Source organism: Podarcis muralis, chromosome 13 (assembly GCF_964188315.1).
Source record: "Podarcis muralis chromosome 13, rPodMur119.hap1.1, whole genome shotgun sequence".
NCBI classification, from domain to species: Eukaryota; Metazoa; Chordata; class Lepidosauria; order Squamata; family Lacertidae; genus Podarcis; species Podarcis muralis.
In genome coordinates this window covers 18,399,264-18,424,877 of record NC_135667.1, presented here as the reverse complement: position 1 = coordinate 18,424,877, position 25,614 = coordinate 18,399,264, and the positions used below count along the sequence as shown (strand labels likewise).

Sequence of the window (25,614 nt, the reverse complement as noted above, 5' to 3'; positions counted from 1 at the left end):
TTCCCATGACCAAAATCTTCTGCTACCTTTACTCACACAAGGAAGGCCTGTTTAGCAAAGTTCACCTGCAACGCTAATGAAAAGATTATTCCTTGGAGGTCCTGTTGCTTTACTGTTTCTTGTTCTGTTTCCCCTCCCACCGTCTCAAATTTCTGGGAGACGAATTTAGATAAAATTCTTTAAATCTGGATGGATGATAGACCTCTGCCTCATCCAGAGGCACATTCAACCTGCATCACACTATCTCTGGGTCCAGTTCCCTCTCCCCGCCCACAAATAAAAATATCCAGTCGTTACCTCACCAGTTAAACATTTTAATCATTTTAGTTTCCAATTTACACTGATAATCAAAAAACGCGATAGTTTTTCCCACTTGTCACAGGGACTGTGCATGAGTTGCCCCCATCAGAGGGCAGGCCCCACCCACTGCTGCGGCCTCCCCAACACGCATCGCTCCCACATTCCACATCCATGGGAACGACAGAGATTTTTTCCATGATGATTATCTTTGGGAGAGGAATGGATTCCCCAAGATTATTCTCTGGCGACACTGTAGGAAGAGGGCACTGCAGGGGAGGGTTTGGGTGAGGTGAATATGATGGGAGTATCACTCTTTTTGAGGATTAAAAAAAAAACACCACTCATTCTAAAATCAGGGCTAAAAGAACTTAAAAAACAACAACCCACACCTTGAGGAAACTGCTCCTCACCATAAAAAGCAGAATTTTTGCATACACGTTTACATGTAATCTTCAAAACTCAAGACGCTGCAGTTTAGCAGTGGTAAACGAGTGCTCTGGGTGGAACTGACACAGTCTCATTTTAGATACCCATGTGGTAAAAAACACACTCTGAGGAACAGGCTAGTTGGTTAAAAAAAAAGAAGTTAAAACATGTGGCCAATGCTTTGAACACACCCAGTTTCCTCTCACATAGCAGAGCAGACACTTTATACCCTTCATGGGCCTCAACCACTCTGTCTAAGACAGCAAACGAGACTTCATTAGACTCTGGCAATTCATAGCATGAGGGAGCTAACATGCCGGTTTCCTGACACAAGATGGCTGCTGAGGAACAGAGCCGAGTTTTAGTCACCTACTTCTAAGCCCAATGGTGAATCCTGTTAAGACAGGGAGCTGGGCCCCCTTGCTCCAGAAGGCTTCTAGAAGTACCAGCTCGCTAAACCAGAGACTCAGGGATAGATTCCTTTATCAGAGAGGTCGCAAGTCCATGTACCATGACAACAGGTAGAGGTGTGTGGTTTTTTTAAGACGCATTCTCTCTTTGCAAGAGGATCTAGAGTCAAATTATGAAGAATTTAAGCAAGTGGGCAGCACGGGAGTGAAGAGCGCTGTTGATATGGCGGACCATGTGTTATGTATCATCGGCACAGTCCATCTGTCCTGATCGAGCGAGCAGCCAAGAAGAGGGGCGTTTCACCAGGAGGAGGGAGATCTTTGGAGATCCACGGCAGGGTGGAGGCTACATCCAAGCAGGCCGATCATCCCCAATGGGAAGAAGGCTGCAGAGGCTACAGGTGTAAAGGCAGTGGCGCAGGACCACACCGTAACACAACCCTGCCAGTGACAAACTTGGCTTCCGTCTTTTGCGTGGCACGGGACACAGACCGCGTATATAGCTTCCTACTCCAGTCAAGAGGCCTGAGGTTGTTTCTTGGCCGCACTTAACCCACCACGCTCATCCGCTAAATCAGGTTGTGTGCTCCTCTTTATGGAAAGCGCTGCTGTCTTGCTTGCGATCTGGAGGCCGGGAGAAGAGAAACCTCAGTTAATTTTGTGAAATGGTTTCGTAACCGCATGCATCTGTGGAAAAGGCTCAGGGGAAGACTCTTCGGCGTCACATACAAGACTCCTGAGATCAGAATACCTGGATCAGTAACTTATTGAATGCCTTAACTGCCACTGTATGGTGTTAGAGGTTGGCATCTTGAGTTCCCTGCAGGGGACCCTCTGCCGAGTCCCTAACCTCTGGGGGCCTGCCGCTCCTCCTTTTCACTGTTGCTGCCAGTCCATTGCGCCTCTTTGAAGATGCAAGGACAAGTGTAAAGAGAAGGGAAAGTGCCCTGTGCTCCTTCTCCACTTGCCCTGTGCTCCTTCTCTCTCTTGACAGAGAACAGAATCATAGTATTGTATAGCTGGAAGGGACCAAAAGGTTGATGTAGCCCAACTTCCTGCATTGTGCAAGATGTGCCCATAGGAAGGAGAGGGTAAGCTGCAACAGTAACAGTGGCAAGGAGGGAGGTGGGCCCACAAAGGAGGGGGGGATGCTGAGAGTATCTTCCCCAAGGGCCCCCCTAAAACCTACTACTGACTAGATGGCGAAATACAGTAAAAACCTGAATTTGTGTTTTAGTGTTGCTGTTATATGAAGCACCATCAAACTGCATGGCATATACGAGGTGCAAGTGGGAAGGTCCCTGCCTTCAGGAACTCACTATCTGAAAGATGGCACAGGGGAGACAATAGAGGAAGGAAGGGAAATGGAGGTGTTGATAAATCCTGGGAGCAGGACATGCATTTATTTTAGATATACATACAGTGGTACCTCAGGTTACATACGCTTCAGGTTACATATGCTTCAGGTTACAGACTCCGCTAACCCAGAAATATTGCTTCAGGTTAAGAACTTTGCTTCAGGATGAGAACAGAAATTGTGCTCCGGCAGCGCAGCGGCAGCAGGAGGCCCCATTAGCTAAAGTGGTGCTTCAGGTTAAGAACAGTTTCAGGTTAAGTACGGACCTCCGGAACAAATTAAGTACTGTATTTTTCATCCCATAGGACGCACCGGCCCATAGGACGCACCTAGGTTTTTTTGGGGGGGGGAATAAAGGGGGGGAATTCCTTTATTTCACCCCCAAAACCAGGTCGGGGAATCCAAAGCAGGTCGGGGAACAGCGGGATGGCGGCGCTGCGCCTCCCCGCTGTCCCGCGAGCTTGTGGGGCTGCCCGATGTCTGCCCGAAGCGCGGAGCGCTCTGCTTCAGCGCTCCCCACGTTCCGTGCAGCAGGCTGCTATCTGCAGCCTAGGGAGCCCTGCGGGAACTTGCTGATAGCTTCCTGAAGCCTGGAGAGCAAGAGAGGTCAGTGCGCACCGACCCCTCTCGCTCTCCAAGCTTCAGCGAAAGCCTGCATTCGCCCCATAGGACGTACACAGATTTCCCCTTCATTTTTGGAGGGGAAAAAGTGCGTCCTATAGGGCGAAAAATACGGTACTTAACCTGAGGTACCACTGTATTACAGTGGGAAGTATAATTAAAGGATAAGACTGCTGTTGATAAAAGTTCCTTCCTTTGCTTCTTGGGGCCATAAGGGACACTAAACGTTTGTATCCAAGCACACCCATGATTGCTTTTAGGGCAGCCTGCCTTGATTTTGTATTGCCCTTTGGATTTTATTTTTTAAAAGCTCTATGGATTTTGTTGTCTGCAGGCTTGTTTTATGACTCAAGTTATTTGCATTTTGCCATGACCTTTTGGCTTAGACAAGTAAACTAATAAATATGCCAAGAGGTAGGGAAAATATCTGCCCCTGTGTGAGGATTGTTTACTCTGACTGCCAAACTGCTTCTCCATGAAAATGTTTTTAGAGTAGGGGCCTAATCTACTTCCCTCACCCCAAGAGGCAAGGGGAATTGCAGAAAGCAAAGCAGAAGAGGAAATTATTGTATGGCTGTTCGGAATTAATTTGGCTGTATATAAATATACTTCAGTCACAAAAGGTATGTAAATAATAATCCAGTAAGGAACTTGCTTTAGAAGACCCCGATCTGAGTAATAGTAATAGTAATATTAGCTCTGCATCCAGGACTCTCTCTGGCCTTTTGTACTCACATCATTCATAATTTTTTGCTTGAGCTCTTCATGAGTTAAGGGTTTCTCGTCTTCCTCTGTTATTGGCTCATGGCCAGTTCTGCAAAGAGCAAACATTAAGATGATAAAAACGGAGAGTGTCTTTTGCACTAAGTACTGCAAACCAATCCTTTTAAAAACAGTTTTTTTCAGGGCTCCTCCCAAGACCAATTTTTATTCAGCATTTATTCCAACTTGTTCATGAGGCATTTATACGACAATAAGCAATCATCCTGATGTACACATCTTCCTGTTAATCATTCATTTACCCCACAATTTTCAATGCATTTCCCCGTAACTTTCTAAGAAGTCCAGTTTTGTGGGTTTTTTAAGTGGATTTGTTGTACTAGGGTGACAGAGTGCTTTAACCTACTTTAAAGGCACAAACCTAAAGTTTTGCACTTGAATCCCTCCTGCAAAACATCGGCAGTCTGGAGGCACCTAGAGAGATGGAATGTGCTGCATCTGTTGAATGTTCTGCCCGCTGCCAAGTTATTCAGAGTAAAATATTTCCTGGGAAGTGGGCAGCTGGATCTAACCCACTGCATCCCAGTCCCATCCTAAAATTTCTCCTATGGGTTTAACACAGTAAACCTTTCTGCTCAGAAAATCTGCTGATATTCTGCTCTGCATGAGTGCTTTTCCTACCGTGTGTGTGTGTGTGTGTGTGTGTGTGTGTAAAAACCAAGGCCTCTTATGGCATTTAGTCTTGATTGCATTTTTTAAATATTTATCCAACATGGGTCTCCAAGGCAGCTTCAAACATAATTAAAACCATCCATTTCAATATAACAATTAAAAAATAATTACAGAATCAGCAACACACAAACATATACACAAAACAGAAAGCAGGAAATCAGTTAAATATCTCAAAACAAACATGTCTCTTGAGCAAACAACAACACGCAGAATTGGCAACTACAACTTAATGATGTAGGCACCCAATGACAGAAGCTACACAGGGTGCATCAAAGAGCAGGGGCCATCCTAGAAAAGGCCCCGTTCTCCATTTCTTCTCCTTTAATGCTGGAGGTGGGAGCAGCCAGAACAGAGCCGCAGTAGAATTATTTGTTTCCCCAGCTTTTAATGTGTCTTATTTTATAGAGACAAAAATAAACTATACATTCTAACTAATGATCCTCATGTCATCTATCAACATTAAGGCACTGCAAATTAACATTGTTTTATAGAATTCCACAAACGATCTTGATATCCTACCAGAGGCTTTCTCTATATAAATAATGCATTCCTATACAACATAAAGACATAATTGCTTTATAATTAATTAATTCTTACTACTGTAGTTCTTTCTTTTACAAATTAGGCATAATTTGAATCTTAGATTAATTTCCAGTAGTGCTTTCCAAATATTTTATATTGAGTTTTACAATTCCAATACAAAATACATTCATGCAAACACTTTAAGGACTTTATCATCATCATCATCATCATCATCACAGTACTATTCCAGATTGTTTTATAGTAAAATATTTTATGCATTAATATTCTATGCCAAATATCTTTTGCTCAGTCCCACACAGATGGCATTTGCTGTTTCTTCCGGTGTTTAGCTATCCGTATCTGGGGACACTGCCAACATATTGCCCACCATTTTCCTTTCCTAATAGCATAATCATAGGATCCATAATTTATTCATATCCTATGATCTCATCATTTTTCTTTGTAATTTATTTTAACTGTGAAACATTTTCTGCAATAACATTCCATACCAGATATCTTTTTCTCATTCCCATAGATGTTTCTTTCAGTGTTTAGCTATCTGTATCTTGGGGTGTTAGGGACGCGGGTGGCGCTGTGGGTAAAAGCCTCAGCTCCTAGGGCTTGCCGATCGAAAGGTCGGCGGTTCGAATCCCCGCGGCGGGGTGCGCTCCCGTTGCTCGGTCCCAGCGCCTGCCAACCTAGCAGTTCGAAAGCACCCCCAGGTGCAAGTAGATAAATAGGGACCGCTTACTGGCGGGAAGGTAAACGGCATTTCCGTGTGCTGTGCTGGCTCGCCAGATGCAGCTTCGTCACGCTGGCCACGTGGCCCGGAAGTGTCTACAGACAGCGCTGGCCCCTGGCCTCTTAAGTGAGATGGCGCACAACCCCAGAGTCTGTCAACACTGGCCCGTACGGGCAGGGGTACCTTTACCTTTACCTTTTATCTTGGGGTGTTACAAACATATTGTTATGTACCACCCCAATCTCCAAGCAGCGAGAGATTCCAGGGGTTCCAAGTGCTCACTCGGGGTTTGGTTTTCTTGGAACAGGGGTGTCCACTTGAATAAAATGGGCAACACCCATCAATATTTGGGGGGGGGTCCTAGCTCCCTCAAATATTTTATGGGGGTTCAAAAGAACTGGCTCCTAAGTCTTGGAATGAAGGTCAGTGGAGACTGAGGTGTCTTTAGGGTGTATGGTTTTATATGCACATGTGTACAACCTGGATATAGGATTCGAGGGCTCACAACATTAACACATGGGTCCTACTTCCCCTTTAGGTTTCCAGAGAAGCCCCAATGTCCAGGACATGTTTCTGTTTCCCAGCTTCCAGCTCTCACACACAACAACTACTCTGGCTATTGCTTTTCTGCCTAGGCTCACATGGTCTCCAACCATGGAGTGCGGGGGGGGGGGACACCTGTCAGTTTGCATTTCTTAGTACAGAAAGTATTGATCTGATGTGTAGAAATCTTTCCTATTCTACTTAGTTCAAGAGTGTTCTGGAAGGTTTCTTTCTATGTGAAGGAAACAGGCAGGTTTCTGATGTTTGGGTTATTCCTTCTGGGAAGCTGAGTACAGCTGGTTTCAAACTGGTTCTGTTCCCTTTCTGTCAAGATCATGCTGACTATAATAATCAGGCCAGGAGGAGCCTGGGTTTCACACACTTTCTTTTTCTATCTCTTTGTTCTGGTGTGGTGTTCCGTTCTGTATGCTATAATGTTAAGGTTTAGTCTTATTATAAGTTCTTTTTAAGTTTAAGTTAAGTCTGCTGCAACTGGATTTCTTATGGACTGTGCCAATCCTGAATGTATTGGATTTGTGACCATTATGCTCATTTGCCTTCAGTGGCAGTAAAGCTCTGCTGGATGAAATACAATTGCCTCTGGTCTATTTTTTGGGAACTCTGCAACGTGTTTAAGTCCTCCTCCACATGCACGACAACACCTACCCCATTTTCCCAGGCAGAATCATCACTTTGCTCATTCTTTGAGATGCTGACAAGCAGTTAAACTGGACAGCTAAAGCCATTACAAAAAGAATACACACTCATAACAATATTCTCTAACATCTTCCCTTAACATATGCTCATTCAGTTTTCCTAATAACATAACCATGGGGTCCCTCATAAACTCATATCCTATGCTCTCCAATTTTCCTTGTCACCGCAACCCAAAACATCTGAACTTTCCATGATCTCAGTATAGAACCCCCTTTGCCAGCCCTCCAGCTGCTGGGCTGGCAGGAGCTGATAGGAATTGTAGTCCAAAACAGGTTGATACAGAAAATCTTAAACATACGGGCAGGTTCATGTGGGGTTAGGCAGGTCTCCTTACCCAGCAGTGGGTGGCCGAACAAGCATAGGCTGTGCCCGAATCTCAGGTTTCTGCCCCAGAAGCAGTTGCACTGTCTCCAGAGTGTCGTAGGGCTGATCATATTCCTGAGAAAAGAAGAGGCAAGGTTTATTGATTGCTTCCTCTCCCACTAGAGATTTAAAATAAAACAGCCTGAGGTCAACCACTCTGCCCCACCTATTAATCCAGATCTATCTATTCTTCCTACTAGATCAATTAAAAACTGAGTGACTTCGTTAGCTGCAGCTAATATGAGAATTTTGGTTTTCGGTTTTTTTAAAAGGTTACTAACTCTCACAATTGCAGAAATGCATTTGATAAAATAAAAGTAAATGTGTTAAGGGATTTGAAATGAGGCTGGCAAAGCAAAAGTAATATCATGCTTTCAAGCCCTGTGGATTCCACTGCAGAGCTGCAAAGTAATTTCCCTCTGCACCAGGACATTTTGAAAGGAACACATAGAAACAGTTATATCAGAATGGGATTAAAACCCTAGACTATTCAACAGGAAAGATTTGCAAGCAGGTTTGCCCTGCAAAATCGATAGGGGTTCTCACTCTCAGTAAAATATTTTGCACACGGTAATTGCAGCAGGGAATTGGGCCCAGAGAAGTGAGTCAAAAGGTTGTCTCCTCCTCTCCCTCTCTCCATGATCCCTAAGCCATCCCTTTCTCCTGCCCGTTGTTGTGTCCTGCCCATCCACCCTGCATACCTCAGCCTTGGCGAAAGAATACATAGCCAACAGCTGGTTGGTCTTTTGTTCAATCAAGCCCAGGTAGATCGCAACATTCTCGTCCTGGGCAGTCGTCGACCCCCCAAGTTTCTTTTCCAGCACTGAGTAGTCACACTGCAGTTTCCAAAAGAGAGCCTCGATTGCTTTGAGAGGAGGAAAGAAAGCAAAATGAATGAACCCCTGCCCACCCACACAGCTCTTAACTTTAAGCACTCACTTCCTAAAGAGCCTGGAAGTCTTGAGGTCAACCTGGATAAGTGTCAGGGGTCAGCCCAGCGAGTGGCGCCCCTTCCCCAATACAAGGTGCCCGGTACCTAAGGCTCGCCAAATTATTCTGCATATGAGACAACACCCCGTCCCCCAAAATAAACACCTCTCCCTGGGAGCAGAAATACAATAGTAGTAGTAGTAGTAGTAGTAGTAGTAGTAGTAATAATAAATTTTTTTCAAATGGTTTATCATTTTTCTGCTCTTTCATGACAAACAGAATTCGCTGCCCAAGGCAATGGTAGCTCCAGCCCTGCTAAGAGTCAACTTGATAAATGGTGGCCTGGTTTGCATGGTCTTATCTTGGCATTTAATAAGCCAGGATATGCATGAGCTACTGCTGCTCGCAGGTGCCAGGCAGCTCCTTTGCTCAGCCCAGCAAGCAGGCGGCTGAACAAGCCAGGACCCAGCTGTCTACCATAGCTGCCCATTATCTGAAAACCCAGAAACTATGGTGAATTGCTTACAAACCAGCCAGGGTCTTAAAATCAACTTTAAGCCATGGCTTAATATCCTGGCTAGTTTGTAAGCAATTAACCATAGCTTTCAGGTTCGCACATGTCAGGAAGTGAGGAAGAAGCCATCGATTTCCATTCCAACCTGCGTTTGCTGCATGCAGCGCTGTTTCCATTCCACTGCAGTTTGGCTTCTGACAAAAAAAACACACCCTATGTTATTCAGCTCACTGTCCACTGTGGTGGAACTTGACAGAACCTCTGACATTATTTCACACCATTCGCTGCACTGCAAAGGAAACACGATGAAAAGCGGGAGGGAGAGTCATCAATTGTGTATCTTTTGCAAGCTTTAAATGGCAGCAACAAATACCGCTCATATTCGCTGGATTGCTTTCCATCCCTGGCATGGGATGTATAAATGAGCACTGGCAATTTCCACCCCCATTCCCATCAGAATTCCTCAACAACCCTATGGGAAGCTATAATTGATAGCTGAGTCCTGGCTTGTTCAGCTGCTCACTTGTGGGCAGAGCGAAGCAGCAGATGACACTCATTCACATCCTAGCTTATTGAGCCAGGATATGATAGTGCAGATTTGCCCTGCATGTTCTGTACTTTTTGTCTACATGGCTCTTTGGAAGCTATCTTCAACTGGCCAGCCATCAGCCCATCTTGTGACTATGAATTCCAAGAGACAGGCTGGAGTCAGGTGACAGCTTTCTTTTGTCTGTTTTCCCAGAAAGCTGAAGGCCATTTGAAAGAAGGGTCCATTGGGAAAGGAAAGCCTCTTAAAACCACTCAGCTTTCTTAAATGCTGGAGTTTGTCTTCAGTCCTAATTACACATTGCATGGAAAATAAAAAATAATAAAAGAAATTATTTCCTTTGTCCCACACCTACTGGCAACCAATTCCACAGGATAAGCCTGAGTATTACTGTTTTGACAAAATGATATTCTCTCCCTCTTCCAATTTTGCCTTTCAGGCCTCCCCCCTCCTCAAGCTTATCTGTCTGCTAAGGATGATACAGCCAGGATCTGTGCTATTTTCTGTGACTAGCTGTGCCTGTTGGCTGATCATCCTGTTCCTCAAGGGAGTCTGTGGACTGCATCAGACTCATACAGCCTTTTCAAACCAGATCATAGAGCCATTTCCCTCCCCACCACTATCCCAACTACTGGCAAGGAACCACAACCGCTTCTTCCTTTTTAAAAAGAATAATGGTGCTGAAGGTAACAGGGCCTGGTGACCAGGGCTAGGCACTGGCATTCGCTGTTAGAAATTGAAGCCTCTCATCCTCCACTATCTGTGTAGTGCTAGCCTAGCACTCAAACCTGCCCAATAGTGACAGCCAGTGTGGTGTAGTGAATAGAGTGTCAGACTAGAACGTGGGGGACCAGGGTTCAAATCCCTCCTCAGACATGAAGCTCATTGGGTGACCCTGGGCCAGCCACTGACTCTCAGCTTAACCTACCTCACAGGGGTGTTGTGGGGATTAAATGTGGAGAGAGTGAACTGTGTATGCCACCTTGAGCTCTTTGGAGAAAAAGGTGGCATGTAAGTGCAATCAATCAATCAATCAATCAATCAATCAATCAAGTAAGTGCTGGCCAGATTCCTTGCTGTGAGAGCTCAGCAACTGCTATGAAAAGTGGCATCCTGAGAACCTAAATTTTCAGTGCAAAGACAAAACCAAGCCCCAAGTTCTGCAGGTTACAAAGGAAAGCTTCAGAACATGTTTCCAGTTCCTACGATGGTGCCTCCACCGTCTTTCTCTTCCTGACACACAAACACGGCCCCTGCTTACCGTTCTTGAGCTGCTCCCAAATCTTGTGGTGACCCTTCAATGCCAGCTCAATCCGGTTCGCCTCTTTCACAGCTTCCTCCTGCTGCGCTTCGGCCTCCTTGAGCCCCAACAGCTGCTCCCCGTCCTCCTGGGCACTCCGCTTTTGCGCCTCCTGTATCTCATGGTAGAGCTAGAAGAGTGGAGGAGCAAGATGGAGAAAGCAGGGGGGTGGGGTGGGGTCATTCGTTTTACTATTACAGGAGGTTGGCAAAAACAAGGCGCGTGGAAGAGATAAGAGGGTGGGAGGGCATCGTTCCTGAAAGAAGCTTGTGCAAAAATAACACTATGGTGCTAGGACATCTCAAAAGGGAAAGAGCCCTGCTGCAATGTGGTGCAGCCCAAGGTTTATTTGGGTAAGCAGAGGGCATCCACAGCATACATTTAAAGCAGATTCAATGCACATAGCTTTCCACAAAGAATCTTGGAATTCTAGTTTGCCCCAACACCCTTAACAAACTACAGCCCCCCACCACCACCACAAACCACATGCTCTAAATGTATGTGGTGGGGACGCATACTGCTTGTTTCTGTGTTTGTGTTGAATAAGGAACTGGGAACCAGGAAGCAAACTTCAGCCTCGTTCAGCAACATGCGGCAGGAATCCCTGCTTGCTAACAGCAGCCAAGGTTGGAAGAATTGGGGAAGAGGGTGAGGAAGTATGGGCTGGCATTGTGATGATGACAGCATTGTGCAGAGACTGCAAAAAAACTTGCTTGCACAAATATCACTAATTCTATGATACGGAGGGGGGGGGGGGACCCAAGACACAGCACTCACCTCAGTGATTTGTTCCCATATCTGCTCCTTCTGATCGTTCTGATCATTGACGTAGTTGAACTGAGCAAAGTTCCGTTCCTCCTCTGAAGTGGGAAAGAAAAACATCGGTAGTGGATCTTAACTCGCATCCCACTGCCTGAACCAGCCAGGACCCAAACTGCTTCAAGGGCAGCCCCTATGGAGGGTAAGGTCCCAGATCTCATTCTGTTCTTCCTGAGCCAAAAAGACCCAGAGGACAGTCATGGTTCAAAAGGAAAATGGACCCTCTCCCATTGCAGCCCCCTGCCCTGCCCATCACCTTGCACGTATATATTCAATGCAGCATCCAAGGTTGGCGCGTCGGTGAGTTCCAGGACTTGATCCACGGTGGTGTGTAAAGATTCAAGCATCTCCTCCTCGGGGTCTTTCCGTTTGGACTCTTCCTCTGATTGAAAATAAAGAGAATTTAGGAGCCCCGGTTCCTAGGGCAACCTCAAAGTCATGTGAATCCCCACCTCAATCAGAAACATGGATTAAAGGAGTGGAAAAGCCGCCCATCTTTTTTAATCACTTGTCTTGACCAAAGCTGCAACATTTCAATTATTATAAACCGCAAGAGGAAGCAAGATGTGACGTGTAAACCAGTGCTGGTGGCTCGATTCTCCTCCAACAAACCACACGAGAAAAGCAAGGTTGATGTCCCCTATGATAAGGTTGCAGCACTGGGGGCTTTTTAGCTTAGAGAAAAGGGGCGCAAGAGGCGACAAGATAGACATTTATAAAATTATGCATGACATGGAAAAAAGGTTTTCTCCCTCTCTCATGACAACAGAAATAGAGAAAACCCCATGAAGGTGAGCGTTGGGAGATTTGCATGGAGAGAAACAAACCATAAGTGCTGATTTGTTGCTGCTTTTCAGTAAGCCATAGTCTGTTTAGCGGTGGCTTGCCGTTGACCCAATTACTGTTAATAATTGCTAAGCCAAAGGAAGTAGGCAGATTGCTTTAGAAATACTGTTTTACCCACATGCGAATTTAAATCAAACTCACGTGATAATGTATTAAAACTCACATGATAACTTATTAAAATGTTTTAATTAGGCTGCAGCCATACTCTTTAGCCAACTATTTGTCTGAATACAAAAAAGTTCATTAAAATGTGTGTGTGTGTGTGTGTGTGTGTGTGTTGGGGGGTAACTTAACACAGATTGATTAGGTATTAACCCCCAAGATCCTCTGCTTTAATTCACAAAATTCTTCCCAGAGAAGCCAGCCGTCCTGGCTCTGAGCTGTCCCACTATAAACCACAACACACACTTGCTTCCCAAAGGCTAAGGAATACTTCTGGCACCAGACAAAGAAGCAAACACTGGCCCTTTTCTCACAAGGGTCTGATTGTGCAGTTTTTGGCTGCTGGTGATATCTGCTGTTGGTAAGTTATATCGTATGGTGATTTTGCTTCTGTAGATCCAAACAGATCTTGCTATTGTGGGGAGAATTTACTACAAACTTTTGTGGAATTTAATACATAACTTTTAGTTTTGCTCATTGCATATTATTATTCAGGACATCTTGATTTTCTAACTGCCTTTCACCATGAGTTCCCACGGCAGGTTACAACAATTTAAAAACATAACATTAAGAACAGTTAAAACAGAATACAATTAAGAGAATAGGGTGGACCCTGAGATATGTATCTCAGGCGTCAGAGGCCAGGATAAAGAGGTGCATCTTCAGCAAATGATGAAAACCACATGGCGAAGGTGCAAGACACACATCTGTGGGAAGGAAACATAGTTTAGGGGCTGCCACAGATAATGCCTTCTACTGGGCTGTCCCCCTCAACTTTTGAAGATGGCAGAATTACCCTACAACATTCTAAATCCTGGAGGGAGTCTGTAGGGAAGCAAGCGGGTCTTTCATACATTTGGTGCCTAAGTCATTTAAAGCTTTAAATCCTAGCAGGAGCACTTTGAACTGAGCCTGAAAATGCAACTGTTTTGAAACTGGCTATGTGAGTTCTAAATGGATCCCCAGCCAGTAGCTGTGTTTTGGATGTGGTGAAGTCTCCCAAGTCATCTTCAAGGGCAGCCCTACAGAGAACATGTTGCAATAATCCAGTTCTGGAAGTTGCCAGAGCATGGGTAACAGCGTCCAAGTTATTTCTGTCCAAAAGGGTCCATAACTGACAAATGAGCCAGAGCTGGAAACTGGCACTCCATATCATTGAGGCCACCTGAGCCATTGCTTAGTTTCTATTTGTTCTGTACCTGTTTTGTCTTGCCACAAGACCACTTCTGGGCATGTGGAAATGAATGAATGACTCAATAAATAGCCCCTAACCATACATGACACACATACATACACACACACAAACCTTTCTTTTGCTTGGCCTTTAGTGCCTCCTCCGTCAATGTCCTCTCCTGCAGCTTGACGGAAATGAACTCATTCAAGCGCTGGTCATTCTCTATCTGGCGGCATAATTCTTTCATCTCCGATTCATACTGCGCTACATCTTTCTTTGCCTTGTCCTGCAGCTGGCCTAGGCGCGTATGTGCCTCATCCCTATATTTACCCCAGAGGACAAATGGGATGGGGACAAGGTTTGGATATGTGAGAGAGAACCACCAGCAATTCCACTCCCCAACTTTTCTTCATGCTCTTATCCCCATTCCCTCACCACCTCTGAAATCTAGCATAACGATGAAGAGCTTGAGTGACAGGCAGGAAGGCCTTGTTTCAGATATTACTTCACCATTTAGGAGAGGCCACAGCTCCCCGGGCATAAAACACCTCTGCGTGCAGAAGGTCCTATGCTCAACTGCTGCCATCTCCAATTATGGAATCTCAGGTAGAAAAGGCTGGGAAAGGCCTCAGTACATGATATTGGAGAGCAGCCGTAAGTCAGGACTGACGGTGCATTGTGTTGAATGGGCTGATGGCCTGGTCCACTCTAATGGAAGACGCAGGTGCCGATGCGCAATCGAGAGCCTCAAAGTGCACTCCTTTGTGCACTGGAAAGGGAAAGCAGGCTTTGGCTCTACCACCCCATCACCTGACGGTTTGGTAAAGCCTTGCATTCTTTTAAGCACCGTGCAACGCTCTTTGCAAGCTTTGGGTGGTGCCGTGAAGTCCCAACTATGTGACATCAGCAGCCCTGCCTGCATGTCAAATGTGGCCTGTGTGGCTTGGATCTGACCTACAGAGCCAAAAAGGTTCCTCAGGCTTGCTGCACAGGTCACAGATTCCTGCTTTTCCTGGTGCAGAATTTTTGTTTCCCTGAAGCAGAATTTCCATTCTAGTGCAGAGGATATATAGCCCTGTCTTTTATATTAGAGTGATGCTTAGAAGCTAGGACTTGGAGGGAGCATGGCTATTGCTGATTAAGTTGTCAGCGCATGAATGGGTGGAGGCAGCAGGACAATGGAAGAGCAATGAAGAACCAGGGTATGAACATGAGCAAGGTTTCTGCAGGGACACTCCTCCCTGCCCCACCGTGCTTGAGTACTCCCCTTCCCCCAACCTTGCTTCGTAGGCTGCAGAGGATGTGCTGATGACTGCGCCAATGGCTCTACGAGTTTCCAACAGCTCCTAGAGGGAGAGAGAGGAAGCCATCAGATCTACAGTGGTGCCCCGCAAGACGAATGCCTTGCAAGACGAAAAACTCGCTAGACGAAAGGGTTTTCCGTTTTTTGAGTCGTTCCGCAAGACGAATTTCCCTATGGGCTTGCTTCGCAAGACGAAACGTCTTGCGAGTTCTTGCGAGTTTGTTTCCTTTTTCTTAAAGCCGCTAAGCCGTTAATAGCCGCTAAGCCGTTAATAGCCGCTAAGCCGCTAATAACCGCTAATAGCCGTGCTTCACAAGACGAGATAACCACAAGACGAAGAGACTCGCGGAACGGATTAATTTCGACTTGCGAGGCACCACTGTAGTCCCTAATTGCAACACAGCCATACCATCCTGTTCACAAAGTTCTATCTCCTCACTGGAGCCCAATCACAGCTCTTCCCTTCTTTCCTAACCATTGTCATCCACACTATAGCAGAAGCACAGTCCATAGATTTAAACTCCACATGAATCTGCAAGTGTTAAAGAGGTCCTTCAGACCCTGCCCTGTCAAACCCAAGAATCAGAAATCCTTAGGTCCAAGAGGATAGGAATAAGGCAGGGGGCATCATAATTTCTGTTGTCAGAATCTAGTTGGTCAGTTACAATCCCTAGTTTAATAAGAAAAAACATACTTTCCAAAATGCATGGTTTAGCTTTGTGATTCTCTCCCAGCCAATAAAAAGCCTTGATTTTTTTTTTAATACCACTCTCAACAGTCAATCATATCCTTCCATTCCATGCTGCAGTCCTCTCCAAGCAACCAGATCTCACAATTCTATAACAGAACCTTCATTAGTCTATATCACGACTCCAGTCCCTCTCAGAAACTCTCTTGGGCAATTACATCCTGTCAACTCTCCTCAATTTTCTCTTAGTGTGAATGTACCGTCTCTAGACGTCTATAAAGCTGTTCGAAGTGATCGTGTTCAAGCCGGAGAATTTCTAGATCCTCACGTAGCTGTGAATTCAAGAGGAGCTGAGAATTGAATTCTGTGGTGGTCTGGAAATAGAAAAGTGGAGTGAGAAACTGAAGACAAGCCAAGAATCCTGGCTCTCAGAAACCCTGGGCACTTGCAACCATTTTTACCCGGTCAAGCTGATTCTCAACTGTTCCTATCCGCTTCAGCAAGTTGCCCTTCTGTTCCTGGATCAGGGTCCCAGTGCCCACCACCAGCTTCTGGTCAGTCAAACGCTTGTTCCAGTTTTCGATCTGTCAGAAATGAAGAATGAAAGCAGGGAAATGGGATGAGAAACTTGTATTTGGGATAGAACTAAAGAATCCTTGGCTCTTGGATCCCCTGTTCTAATGAATTCCACCCTCAAGTCCTAGCTGCCAATTTCCTCTGCATATTTTAAAGCCCCCACACCCATTTTTAACCCCAAAAATCCTCCTCTCCTTTCTAGAGTTCCTCTTCACCTGGATTTTTTGGGGAGGTGGGGGAAGGTGAAGGTGAAGGAAAAAATCTTTTTCTTAGAGACTTCCATTCTGCTCTCAGGGCCTCACTTCACGCTACTTGTTCTCTGTACCTGCTATTATACTCCACTCCCCAATCTGGAAGGCCTCAAAAGCCTATCTCAGGATACTAAAGGTAAAGGTAAAGGTACCCCTGCCCGTACGGGCCAGTCTTGACAGACTCTAGGGTTGTGCGCCCATCTCACTCAAGAGGCCGGGGGCCAGCGCTGTCCGGAGACACTTCCGGGTCACGTGGCCAGTGTGACATCGCTGCTCTGGCGAGCCAGAGCCGCACACGGAAACGCCGTTTACCTTCCCGCTAGTAAGCGGTCCCTATTTATCTACTTGCACCCGGGAGTGCTTTCGAACTGCTAGGTTGGCAGGCGCTGGGACTGAACAACGGGAGCGCACCCCGCTGCGGGGATTCGAACCGCCGACCTTTCGATTGGCAAGCCCTAGGCGCTGAGGCTTTTACCCACAGCGCCACCCGCGTCCCTATCTCAGGATACTACTTCACATCAATAAATGCCAAGCAACTTGGTACTTAGCTCCCTTCTCCGTACCTCTTTATCAAGCAGGGCTACCTGCTTCTTCTCTTGAATTATTTGCCGCTTCACTTCATCCCGCTGTCCCAACAAGGAACGGAGAGTGTCACCATGGAGCTTTTCCTGCTGTGCGTTGGCCTTGCTCTCAGCCACAGCGTGCCTCTGAAGCAGCTCTTTGTTATCCTTCTCCAGGCGCTTTATCTCTGCCCTGTCCAAGAGAAGCGGGCCAGAGACTCTGAGGGGCGGCAGGATGACACGGCGAGACACAGCTGCGTGGGCACGGACGGGAGCGCCATGGCAGCAGGTGTGCTGGTGAGTTTTGGTTGGGATTGGTGGCAGCGCCAGCTCAGAGGAGTTTTTGAGACACTGCTACAGAAACTCCTGGAAAGCTGGCGATTTGAATCTGAGCATGCATCTCCCCAACTCTGGATGGGACAAGATGGAATGGGGAAGGGGGGAATCGGGACAGGATATACTCTCAGAAGAGAGCAGGCTTCAACAGTTCAAAATTAGCAGCTCTGTGTAAAAAGACACAATAGATTTCAGGCCTTAGGATGACTTATTGAGCCTTTACATGCCTATGAAACAAGCAGTGTTGGGAACGCAGAATTTCTGATTTCCCTACAAAGAAAGTACTATGTTTTGTAGGTCGGGGTAGAAGGCCAGAACTTCAAGGTTCTCAGGGGCAGGGATGATAAGTAACGTTCATTAAGTGATCTAAACCAGAGTACGGAGAGAGAGAAGAATCCTAAATTCTCTGGGAACGTTTTATACTAAAGGGGCAGGAAGAGGTTGGACACACAGAATCATGAGTACAAGATCTGAAACCATGTCAGCGTGCAAAAGCGCATAATGGCAAAAATAAAATGTTTGTACATGGATGTACACATATGTGATAGATTGTGGGGGATGGAATTTGGCTGCATGTGCTAAAGAAAGGCAGGTTACATGCGCAAACATGTCCACACATGATGTGACCAAACCAATTGTCAGCTGTGTGTTGCCAGGAGCATATCAGTTGCTATGTGCCCTTGTGTTAAGTCAGTATCTGCTTCAGTACATGAGGTGGGGATTATTTCTTAATGCTCGGCTTACAGCTCTCTCCTTGCAGTAGGATGTACAATATTCAAATGCTCCCCAAATCCAAAACTGGATGTTTCAGAGCAAGAGATGACAGGCTGTGCTCTGTGCCAAGAAAAATGGACAGGAGATAGCACCCCTCAATGTGATTATATACCGCTCTCTCATCAAATTGTGGCACAACTGAAAACTAAAGGTTAGACAACTGGTCCAATGAAAGCAATTTAAGGCTGGTGATGGGCAACAGGCTTGTTTCTCTTAGAAATCTGATTATGATGTAAAAGAGGGATCACCTCATGGTGCACAGACAGCTCATTCTTGCCCCCAATAAAAATATTTTGCAGGATTTGGTATAGCCTCCAAAACCCAAATGCATACACATATAGTTCTAAAGAACTATGTCCATCTCCAGCGTAAGAGGACAGTACAACCATGATGTTCCTGCTGTGAACAGGGAAAAACAAAAGGGCTCTCCAAAATGGATCCAGAATTTTAGCAAGGATATGAGATGAATACATACTTCTGCCTGCGAATGATTTCATGGGATTCGAAAGCGTAGGCATGGCGGTTGCCTTCTAGGAGACGAAACTGGCGCTGGAGTTTGGCTAACTCGCTTTCGGCTAGTGGGACACAAAGCCAGTGAAGCAACAGGTGGTTTGGGGAGACAGAGGAAAGAAAGGTGGTTAGAAAGTCCAGCATGATGGCCTTCTCTTAAAGACCCCACCTGTCACACCTGGTGCAAAAATTAGGGCAGAGACTAATGTGGTCCAGGATTACAGAAAGAAGGGAACTTCCCTGCTGTCTTTGGCACAGATTTGATGAGCACAATCATGAGCAACTTAATGACTACCAGTGGTATTCCATTTATATAATGAGCTCCAGTTGGCTTTGTTAGGCTTGAGACAAACAGCTGTTTTTAAGAGAGCCAAAAGGGGTTTGAGAGAGGCTTCACTTTCCATGAACATGCCCACAGGTTTTGCCCCAATGTCACTTCTGAACAAACAGGTTTTGCAGGTTCCTGTAACAATAAAAAAGGCTCTAAGACCTGCCTGCCAGAGGACAAAACTAGTGGCTGTGCAAACACTATGACTTTAAAGCACATGCTTTCCCTCATAGAATTCTGGGCAATGTGGTTAGTTAAGAGTTGCTGAGAATTATAGCTCGGTGAGTGTGGACCCTCCATTTTCCAGGGACACCCCCAATTTAGAGAAGCCATCCAGGTTTCTGATTTGATCCTGGAACGTCCCACTTTTCCTTATAATGTCCCTATTTTCACTGGAGAAATGTTGGTGGGTATGGAGTTATCTGACCCCCAAGCCATCTGAAGGCAATCCTGTATAGGGATGTTTTTTAATGTTCAATGTTTTATTACCCTTTTTATGTATGTTGGAAGCTTCCCAGAGGGGCTGGGGCAACCCAGTCAGATGTGTGGGGTATGAATAGTGAAATTATCATTAAGGAATGGGACATCCCTATTTTCATTGGTTAAATGTTGGGCGGTATGCGAGTGCCCAGAATCCTTTGAGGGAAAGAATGTGCTTTAAAGCTATGGTGTATACACAGCCTTCATGTACACAGCAATCCTTCTTTCAAAGAGCCTTCAATTCTCTGAAGAAGAAACACACACGCAAGTGTCAATGACCTCCATGTAGCCAAATGATAGGTCTCTTTGGTCACTATCAGGTTCCTGGACCCAGGGAATCCTTGAGTCTACAGAGCTTGGTCAGTTCTGGGAGGAATTGGTAGAGCTGCTTTTGCGCTCCTGATCTAGGCAGCCCTGATGTGTGGCATGCTTTGATCGGGTGCCGAGCCCAATCATTCAGTGCAGTTTATCAGGAAAGGACTGAGGAACAGAAGAGGCTGTGCTGTCTTTCAGGGGAGGCAGCCTGGGGAGCGAGGAGGCAATACCTGTTCCCTCCTCATCAGAACATGATTGCATTTCTGATCAGGTGCTAATAGTGCCAAGAACAGACAAACCTTTATTCTACACTCCAGCCTTATGGACTTCTGGTCCCTTGGTGGCAGACAGGCTCTTGTTTTGTTCCTCGACTGCCATTTTTTGTTCACTCCCAGCAAAGCGAATGACTCAGTCTCTGGATCCTCACAAAGCCACTGACTCATGCCCACATGTGTCCCCCGTATGCTAGCAAGGATTTGGACAATTTGTACCTCCGCTACTTTAATTTAGTCCCTGCTGCTTTTCAAAGCCAACATTCACTTAAGAGGCCTAGTTCAAAGAGTAATTCTTACAAGCTAACCAAGACATGTGGAAATCAGCCAAGGCGCCCTTGGTTCTGTCTCTTTGGCCTCATTCTTTGGATACAAAGGCCTTATTTCTCATCCCTCTGCTCCCTTTCAAAAGCAGTCCTCTTTAGCAAGATTTTTGCTTGGCTTGAAAAATATCCCCCAACTCCTTCCTAGTCACCCTGGCAAAAACTGAAAGGAAATATATATTATTTCATGTAGCTGTCAAAGAAGGAGATACCCTCTTAGCTTTATTTTTGTATCAGATTTTGCAGAACTGTCTGGTATCTTCAGTTTGCTTCAACCTGGGATCAGTTTCAGTGAGTTTGATGTAGTTATACACATTTCACTGCAGACAGTGAGCTACTAGCATAAATCTTCTCAGTAAAAATATTTATTATTGCTGGTTTCATAGCTTTCCACATACATGCACTGGCCTAAGACCACAGCAATACTGTCCATGAAAAACCTCTATAAAAATACCAAATACATATACATGTATATATATATATATACGATGACATGGGTGCTTTATTGCAGAGACTTAGGCTGAGAAATGTCATGGGAAGTTCCCTAACCACAAGAACATTTGCCATAACGTCAGCTGAATATCTACATGTTGTCAATGCATTAAAACATGCAGCAATTCAGAGAAGCCTGCACTAACCCCAAACTTCAAAAGTTTAAACTGCTCTGTGAGACAGCAAGAGTGCTCTGCTGATATTTTACAAAGTTTGGGGGTGGAAGGATGCTGTGAGGGAAAACAGCAGCCGCTAAAACACTATGGGAAGAGCAAGAATATATATGGATTTCAGCCTGGAATAATCACATTGGTGGAAACAATGTTGCAGTGAGCTAGGCGAAATCAGGGCAGGCCCTCACCAAATCCAGACTTCGGCCATCATCGTTAAAGGATGTCTCCCTGTTCGGAGAAAGTAGACCTCTAAATACCAGATGTTTGGGACGAAATAGGGACTGTCACTTCCATGTTATGCTTGTGAGTTTCCAAAAGCATCTGGCCAGATGTCAGAAACAGAATGTCTTGGATCCAGAGAGACTTAATCCAATCCAAGGAGACTTTTATGTGCACAGCAAACTGAATGGAGAAAGTGGACCAGAGAATGACCTTTCTGTTTCCCTATTCTAATGTGTGTGTGTGTGGGGGGGGATTTTCCATTCAAATGACACTGGGATCACATCACAAGCTGCATCCAGGGAATCTAGTGTTACAAGCTTCCCACAACAATATTCCCAAATGCAAATTCTGGCTATGCAAGTGTTCCTACAGCGGTATCCTCACTTCCCTCCATAGGAATTTACCAAGGCCTTCCAAGTCCACGTCACTGCCATCTGAGCGGAGGCTTGAAGCAGATTTGAAGAACGGCATCTTCAGTTTCTTCCTGCTGGTGGAAAAAAATGATAAAACAAAGTGGGAGGCTAGCAGGTGAGAATCACTGTCATAAAATAACTCATTCATGGAAAACAGTGCAGCATACTGCATAAAACATTTGAACGGGGAGACCCAGGTTGGAACACTGCTCGCCATGACATTTCCCATTCTGATCTTGGGCCAATCACATGAGCTTAACCAAGGGGGGCAGGGGGGCAGCTGTCCCCCCCCCCCCCAGATCAAGTAAAACAATAGAAATACTTAACTGACCAATCACATCGGTTCTCCCCCCCAAATAAAATCCTGGCTATGCCCATGGCCCGTCACTACATCTTAGTCCAGTGGTTCTCAAATTTTTTTTTTCTGGGCCAGACTTTCAGAATAAAAATTTGCTTGTGCCACACTGATTTTTTTTATTGATAAGAAATACAATGGAAAACAAAAAGAAACAACTAGCTGTGCTTGATTTATAACAATGAACACAACATTATGAAAAACTACCCATCCATATTCTGCAAATAAAAAACCAAATTTTTTGATACTAATTACACTACGCTACACTGAAGTGTTTAAATGTTTCTTTGATTGTCCACGAATCTTTCTGCCACACTTGCCATCATCTCTTGCCACACCTAAGGGGTGCTAGGACAATTAATGGCAAGGGAGCAAGACACCTCTATTCTGTATTCTGAGCTCCCTAAATAAAAACATAAATAAATCCAAATTAAAGCACACAAATAAAATGGCAATCCAACATTTTCTCCCGCCAACTGACATTCATCCTACCAGCGTGCACGACGCCACAAAAACCTCTAACCAGCTGCATGCATCTAAATCAGGGCTCTGCTTTGTCCCTGGCAATTGTATTTTCATGTGTTTTAGAGTCTGGCAAACTGCCTTGCGAGATCAATGCACCCTGAAAGGCAGGTTTTAAAAAATAAACTTCATTCTAACTCAGTACTTCATACGCAGTCTCTCCTGCTGCAAGAGCCAGCATACTTCTATCCATTACACAGAATCATAAAGGGATCCCAAGAGTCTTCTAGTCCAGCCCCCTGCAATGCAGGAATCCTGCCCACAGCCATCATTGGGTGGGTCCAAACACCAACCTTCTGGTTAACAGCCAGGTACACTGGCCCATTGTGCCACCTGAGGGACAACCTGTGTATTTCACCTTTAAGAAACTCCCATCCATCTTGAATTATCTTCTCTTTGAGTATTTCTGACCATGAGACTTCACCTAGTAGTTCCTTAAGAAGTATTGAAAGACTTCTAAAGATACTAATAACGTTCAAGTGCCCAGACTTATAAATATAATCATTTCCCTGCTTGCCTGAGGCGGTGGAGAACTGCCTCAAGATGCCTATAACCAGGAAGCTTTACAAGAGTTCCCTCTTTCTTTCAGTGTTAAGACATCAAATCTAGGGGGGGGGGGGCGGCTTTGGGCTAAAAAGACAATAAATTACTTAAATGATTAACGTAGGTGGTGGTAGCATTAAAAAAAGTTGTGGGCCAGAAACTTGTGCAGACTTATCTGCATATCCTCCAACATTTCTCTGATGAAAACAGGGGCACTCTGTTCAACAGCAGCAACAGCAGCAACAACAATCATTTTATTATTTATACCCCACCCATCTGACTGGGTTGCCCCAGCCGCTCTAGGCAGCTTCCAACATATATAAAAATATAATAAAATATTAAACATTTATAAACTCCCCGATACAGGGCTGCCTTCAGGTGTCTTCTAATAGTTGTATAGTTACTTATCTCCTTGGCTCGGGGGTCACATAGCTCCAATGAAAATAGGGACACCCTACCACACCCTCCAATATTTCTCCAATGAAAATAGGGACATCCTAAGGAAAAGCAGGACATTCCAGGATCAAATCAAAACTGGAATGGCTTCTGTAAATCTGGAACTGTCCCTGGAAAACAGCAACACTTGGAGGGTCTGTATTTGCAAGGCTGCAAAATACAAGAAAGGGGTAAGCCATACAGTGTGGGTGATATGAACACTGGCAAGGCTCTCACACGATACAGCTGCAGAGTGAAAACTTTTTAAGCAGTCTCTAATGACGCGGGTGGCACTGTGGGTTAAACCACAGAGCCTAGGACTTGCCAATCAGAAGGTCGGCAGTTCGAATCCCCGCGACGGGGTGAGCTCCACGTTGCTTGGTCCCTGCTCCTGCCAACCTAGCAGTTCAAAAGCATGTCAAAATGCAAGTAGATAAATAGGTACCGCTCTGGCGGGAAGGTAAACGGCGTTTCCATGCACTGCTCTGGTTCGCCAGAAGCGGCATAGCCATGCTGGCCACATGATCCGGAAGCTGTACGCCGGCTCCCTCAGCCTGTAAAGCGAGATGAGTGCCGCAACCCCAGAGTCGGCCACAACTGGACCTAATGGTCAGGGGTCCCTTTACCTAATGCAACAGCCAACCATGTAACAACAAGCCCTTAAAACTAGTGTCTTAACAGATCAACTTCTCAGTAACACAGGATGCACAAACCTTGTAATGCTCACCTCTTTTGCCTCACATTTTATTGGCTGAAAAACTATGACTGTAATTAGCAGGGCTGGAGGGTTTTGTGGTGGTTGTTTTTTAAACAATTCCACTGTGGGTGCCTGTGTGGTGAAAAGGACAATCCACTTTTCATTTTAAAAATGAACATTTAAACTAAAATCAGGTGTGCATGCAGCATTTCCCTTTGTTGCCTTTATTGCTTTCTTGTGGTCCAGCTGAATGACCACAAAAATGCTGCTGCTGTAAGTAACATCTTAGTAGAACCACCCCTCCTGAAACAGAATAACCTCTGGTACTTAGCACAAGACACACAGACACACACACCATGTTACTTCTTAAATATATCCCATCCAATAGTTTTACGACCACAGCAAGCAGCATAATGCATTAGCACTCACTAAATTTTGCCCACACTTAAATCCGCTCATCTCTTTTCAAATCACGCATCTACCTCATCCTTCTTCATATACATACCATCCCCCCCCTTTCCATCCAAATGCATCCCATGCCTGTTTTCCCACTATACCTAAACACCCTCTTATCCAAAATCTGTATTAAAATGCAGCTTTCTCAGCATCTGTGAACTGGATTAAATCAGCCCCACCTCCCGCTCCAAAAGCATTAACTAGAAGTACCTTTGCTCTCTACTGGAGAGCCACTCTGACAGCTATGCACTTTATGTATAGGCAATCTGTTTGGGGGATGCTGTGGTGCAAACTCCTGGGCTCTCCTGCCAACAGCACACGTTGCCTTTGTCAACTCAGTTGTTAGCAACCGTCTCCAGGAAATGCATCAGCTCTTCACCAGTCCTAGTGAATGAGGAAGGGCAAGAGGAGAGGAAAAAGAGAGAAGGTTACATACAACTGATTAGGAAGGCATTATGAGGATCCCTGGGTTCTCTAAAAGGGTAATCTAGGGGGCCAGCTAAAACAGGGGGCAAAAGTAGAAGAGGACTCCAGGGTTTATTGATAAGGTAAAGCAGGGGTTGAAGGTTATGGTGGACCCGAGATCCAAATGTGCTCAAATGAGACTGCTGTCTTAGAGCCCAAGAAAGTTATTTTGAATTCTCAAAGATAAAGGGAGGTTAAATTTGTATGAGTTATAGAGCAATAGCTTCTGACTCTACTGGGAAGGTAGTAGGGTCTAATGAGTTACAAGAGTCATTAAAGTCAAACACACAGAGAAAAGGCTTATCTAGGAACATCTGGTTAGTTTAGGCACATTTTTCTCATTTTTCTACCCTTTCTTATACAGTACTTTGCAATCCCTG

At 45.2% G+C, this 25,614-nt stretch overlaps 1 protein-coding gene across 1 annotated transcript; it reads right to left on the bottom strand.

The window, feature by feature from the left end:
* Positions 1-293: 293 nt before the first annotated feature.
* ODAD1 (outer dynein arm docking complex subunit 1) lies at positions 294-25,035 on the bottom strand. The gene is made up of 15 exons (XM_077917058.1): positions 24,980-25,035; positions 21,753-21,835; positions 18,709-18,808; positions 17,127-17,316; positions 16,198-16,320; positions 15,997-16,110; positions 15,024-15,091; positions 13,878-14,065; positions 11,820-11,945; positions 11,522-11,604; positions 10,706-10,874; positions 8,155-8,318; positions 7,425-7,528; positions 3,850-3,928; positions 294-1,760 (listed from the first exon to the last, which is right to left on the bottom strand). Exons 2-15 carry the CDS (start codon positions 21,817-21,819, stop codon positions 1,653-1,655), a joined length of 1,683 nt encoding a protein of 560 aa, XP_077773184.1. The 5' UTR covers positions 21,820-21,835; positions 24,980-25,035; the 3' UTR covers positions 294-1,652.
* Between the last annotated feature and the right edge of the window lie 579 nt (positions 25,036-25,614).

Bases quoted from the DNA above. Each gene is read 5' to 3' on its own strand.
- ODAD1 (XM_077917058.1), bottom strand. From the start codon at position 21,819: ATGCCGTTCTTCAAATCTGCTTCAAGCCTCCGCTCAGATGGCAGTGAC. The intron at 18,809-21,752 runs GTAAATTCCTAT...GTGTCCCACTAG, and splicing joins CGTGGACTTGGAAGGCCTTG to CCGAAAGCGAGTTAGCCAAA. The intron at 16,321-17,126 runs GTACGGAGAAGG...CATTTCTGACAG, and splicing joins TAGCCCTGCTTGATAAAGAG to ATCGAAAACTGGAACAAGCG.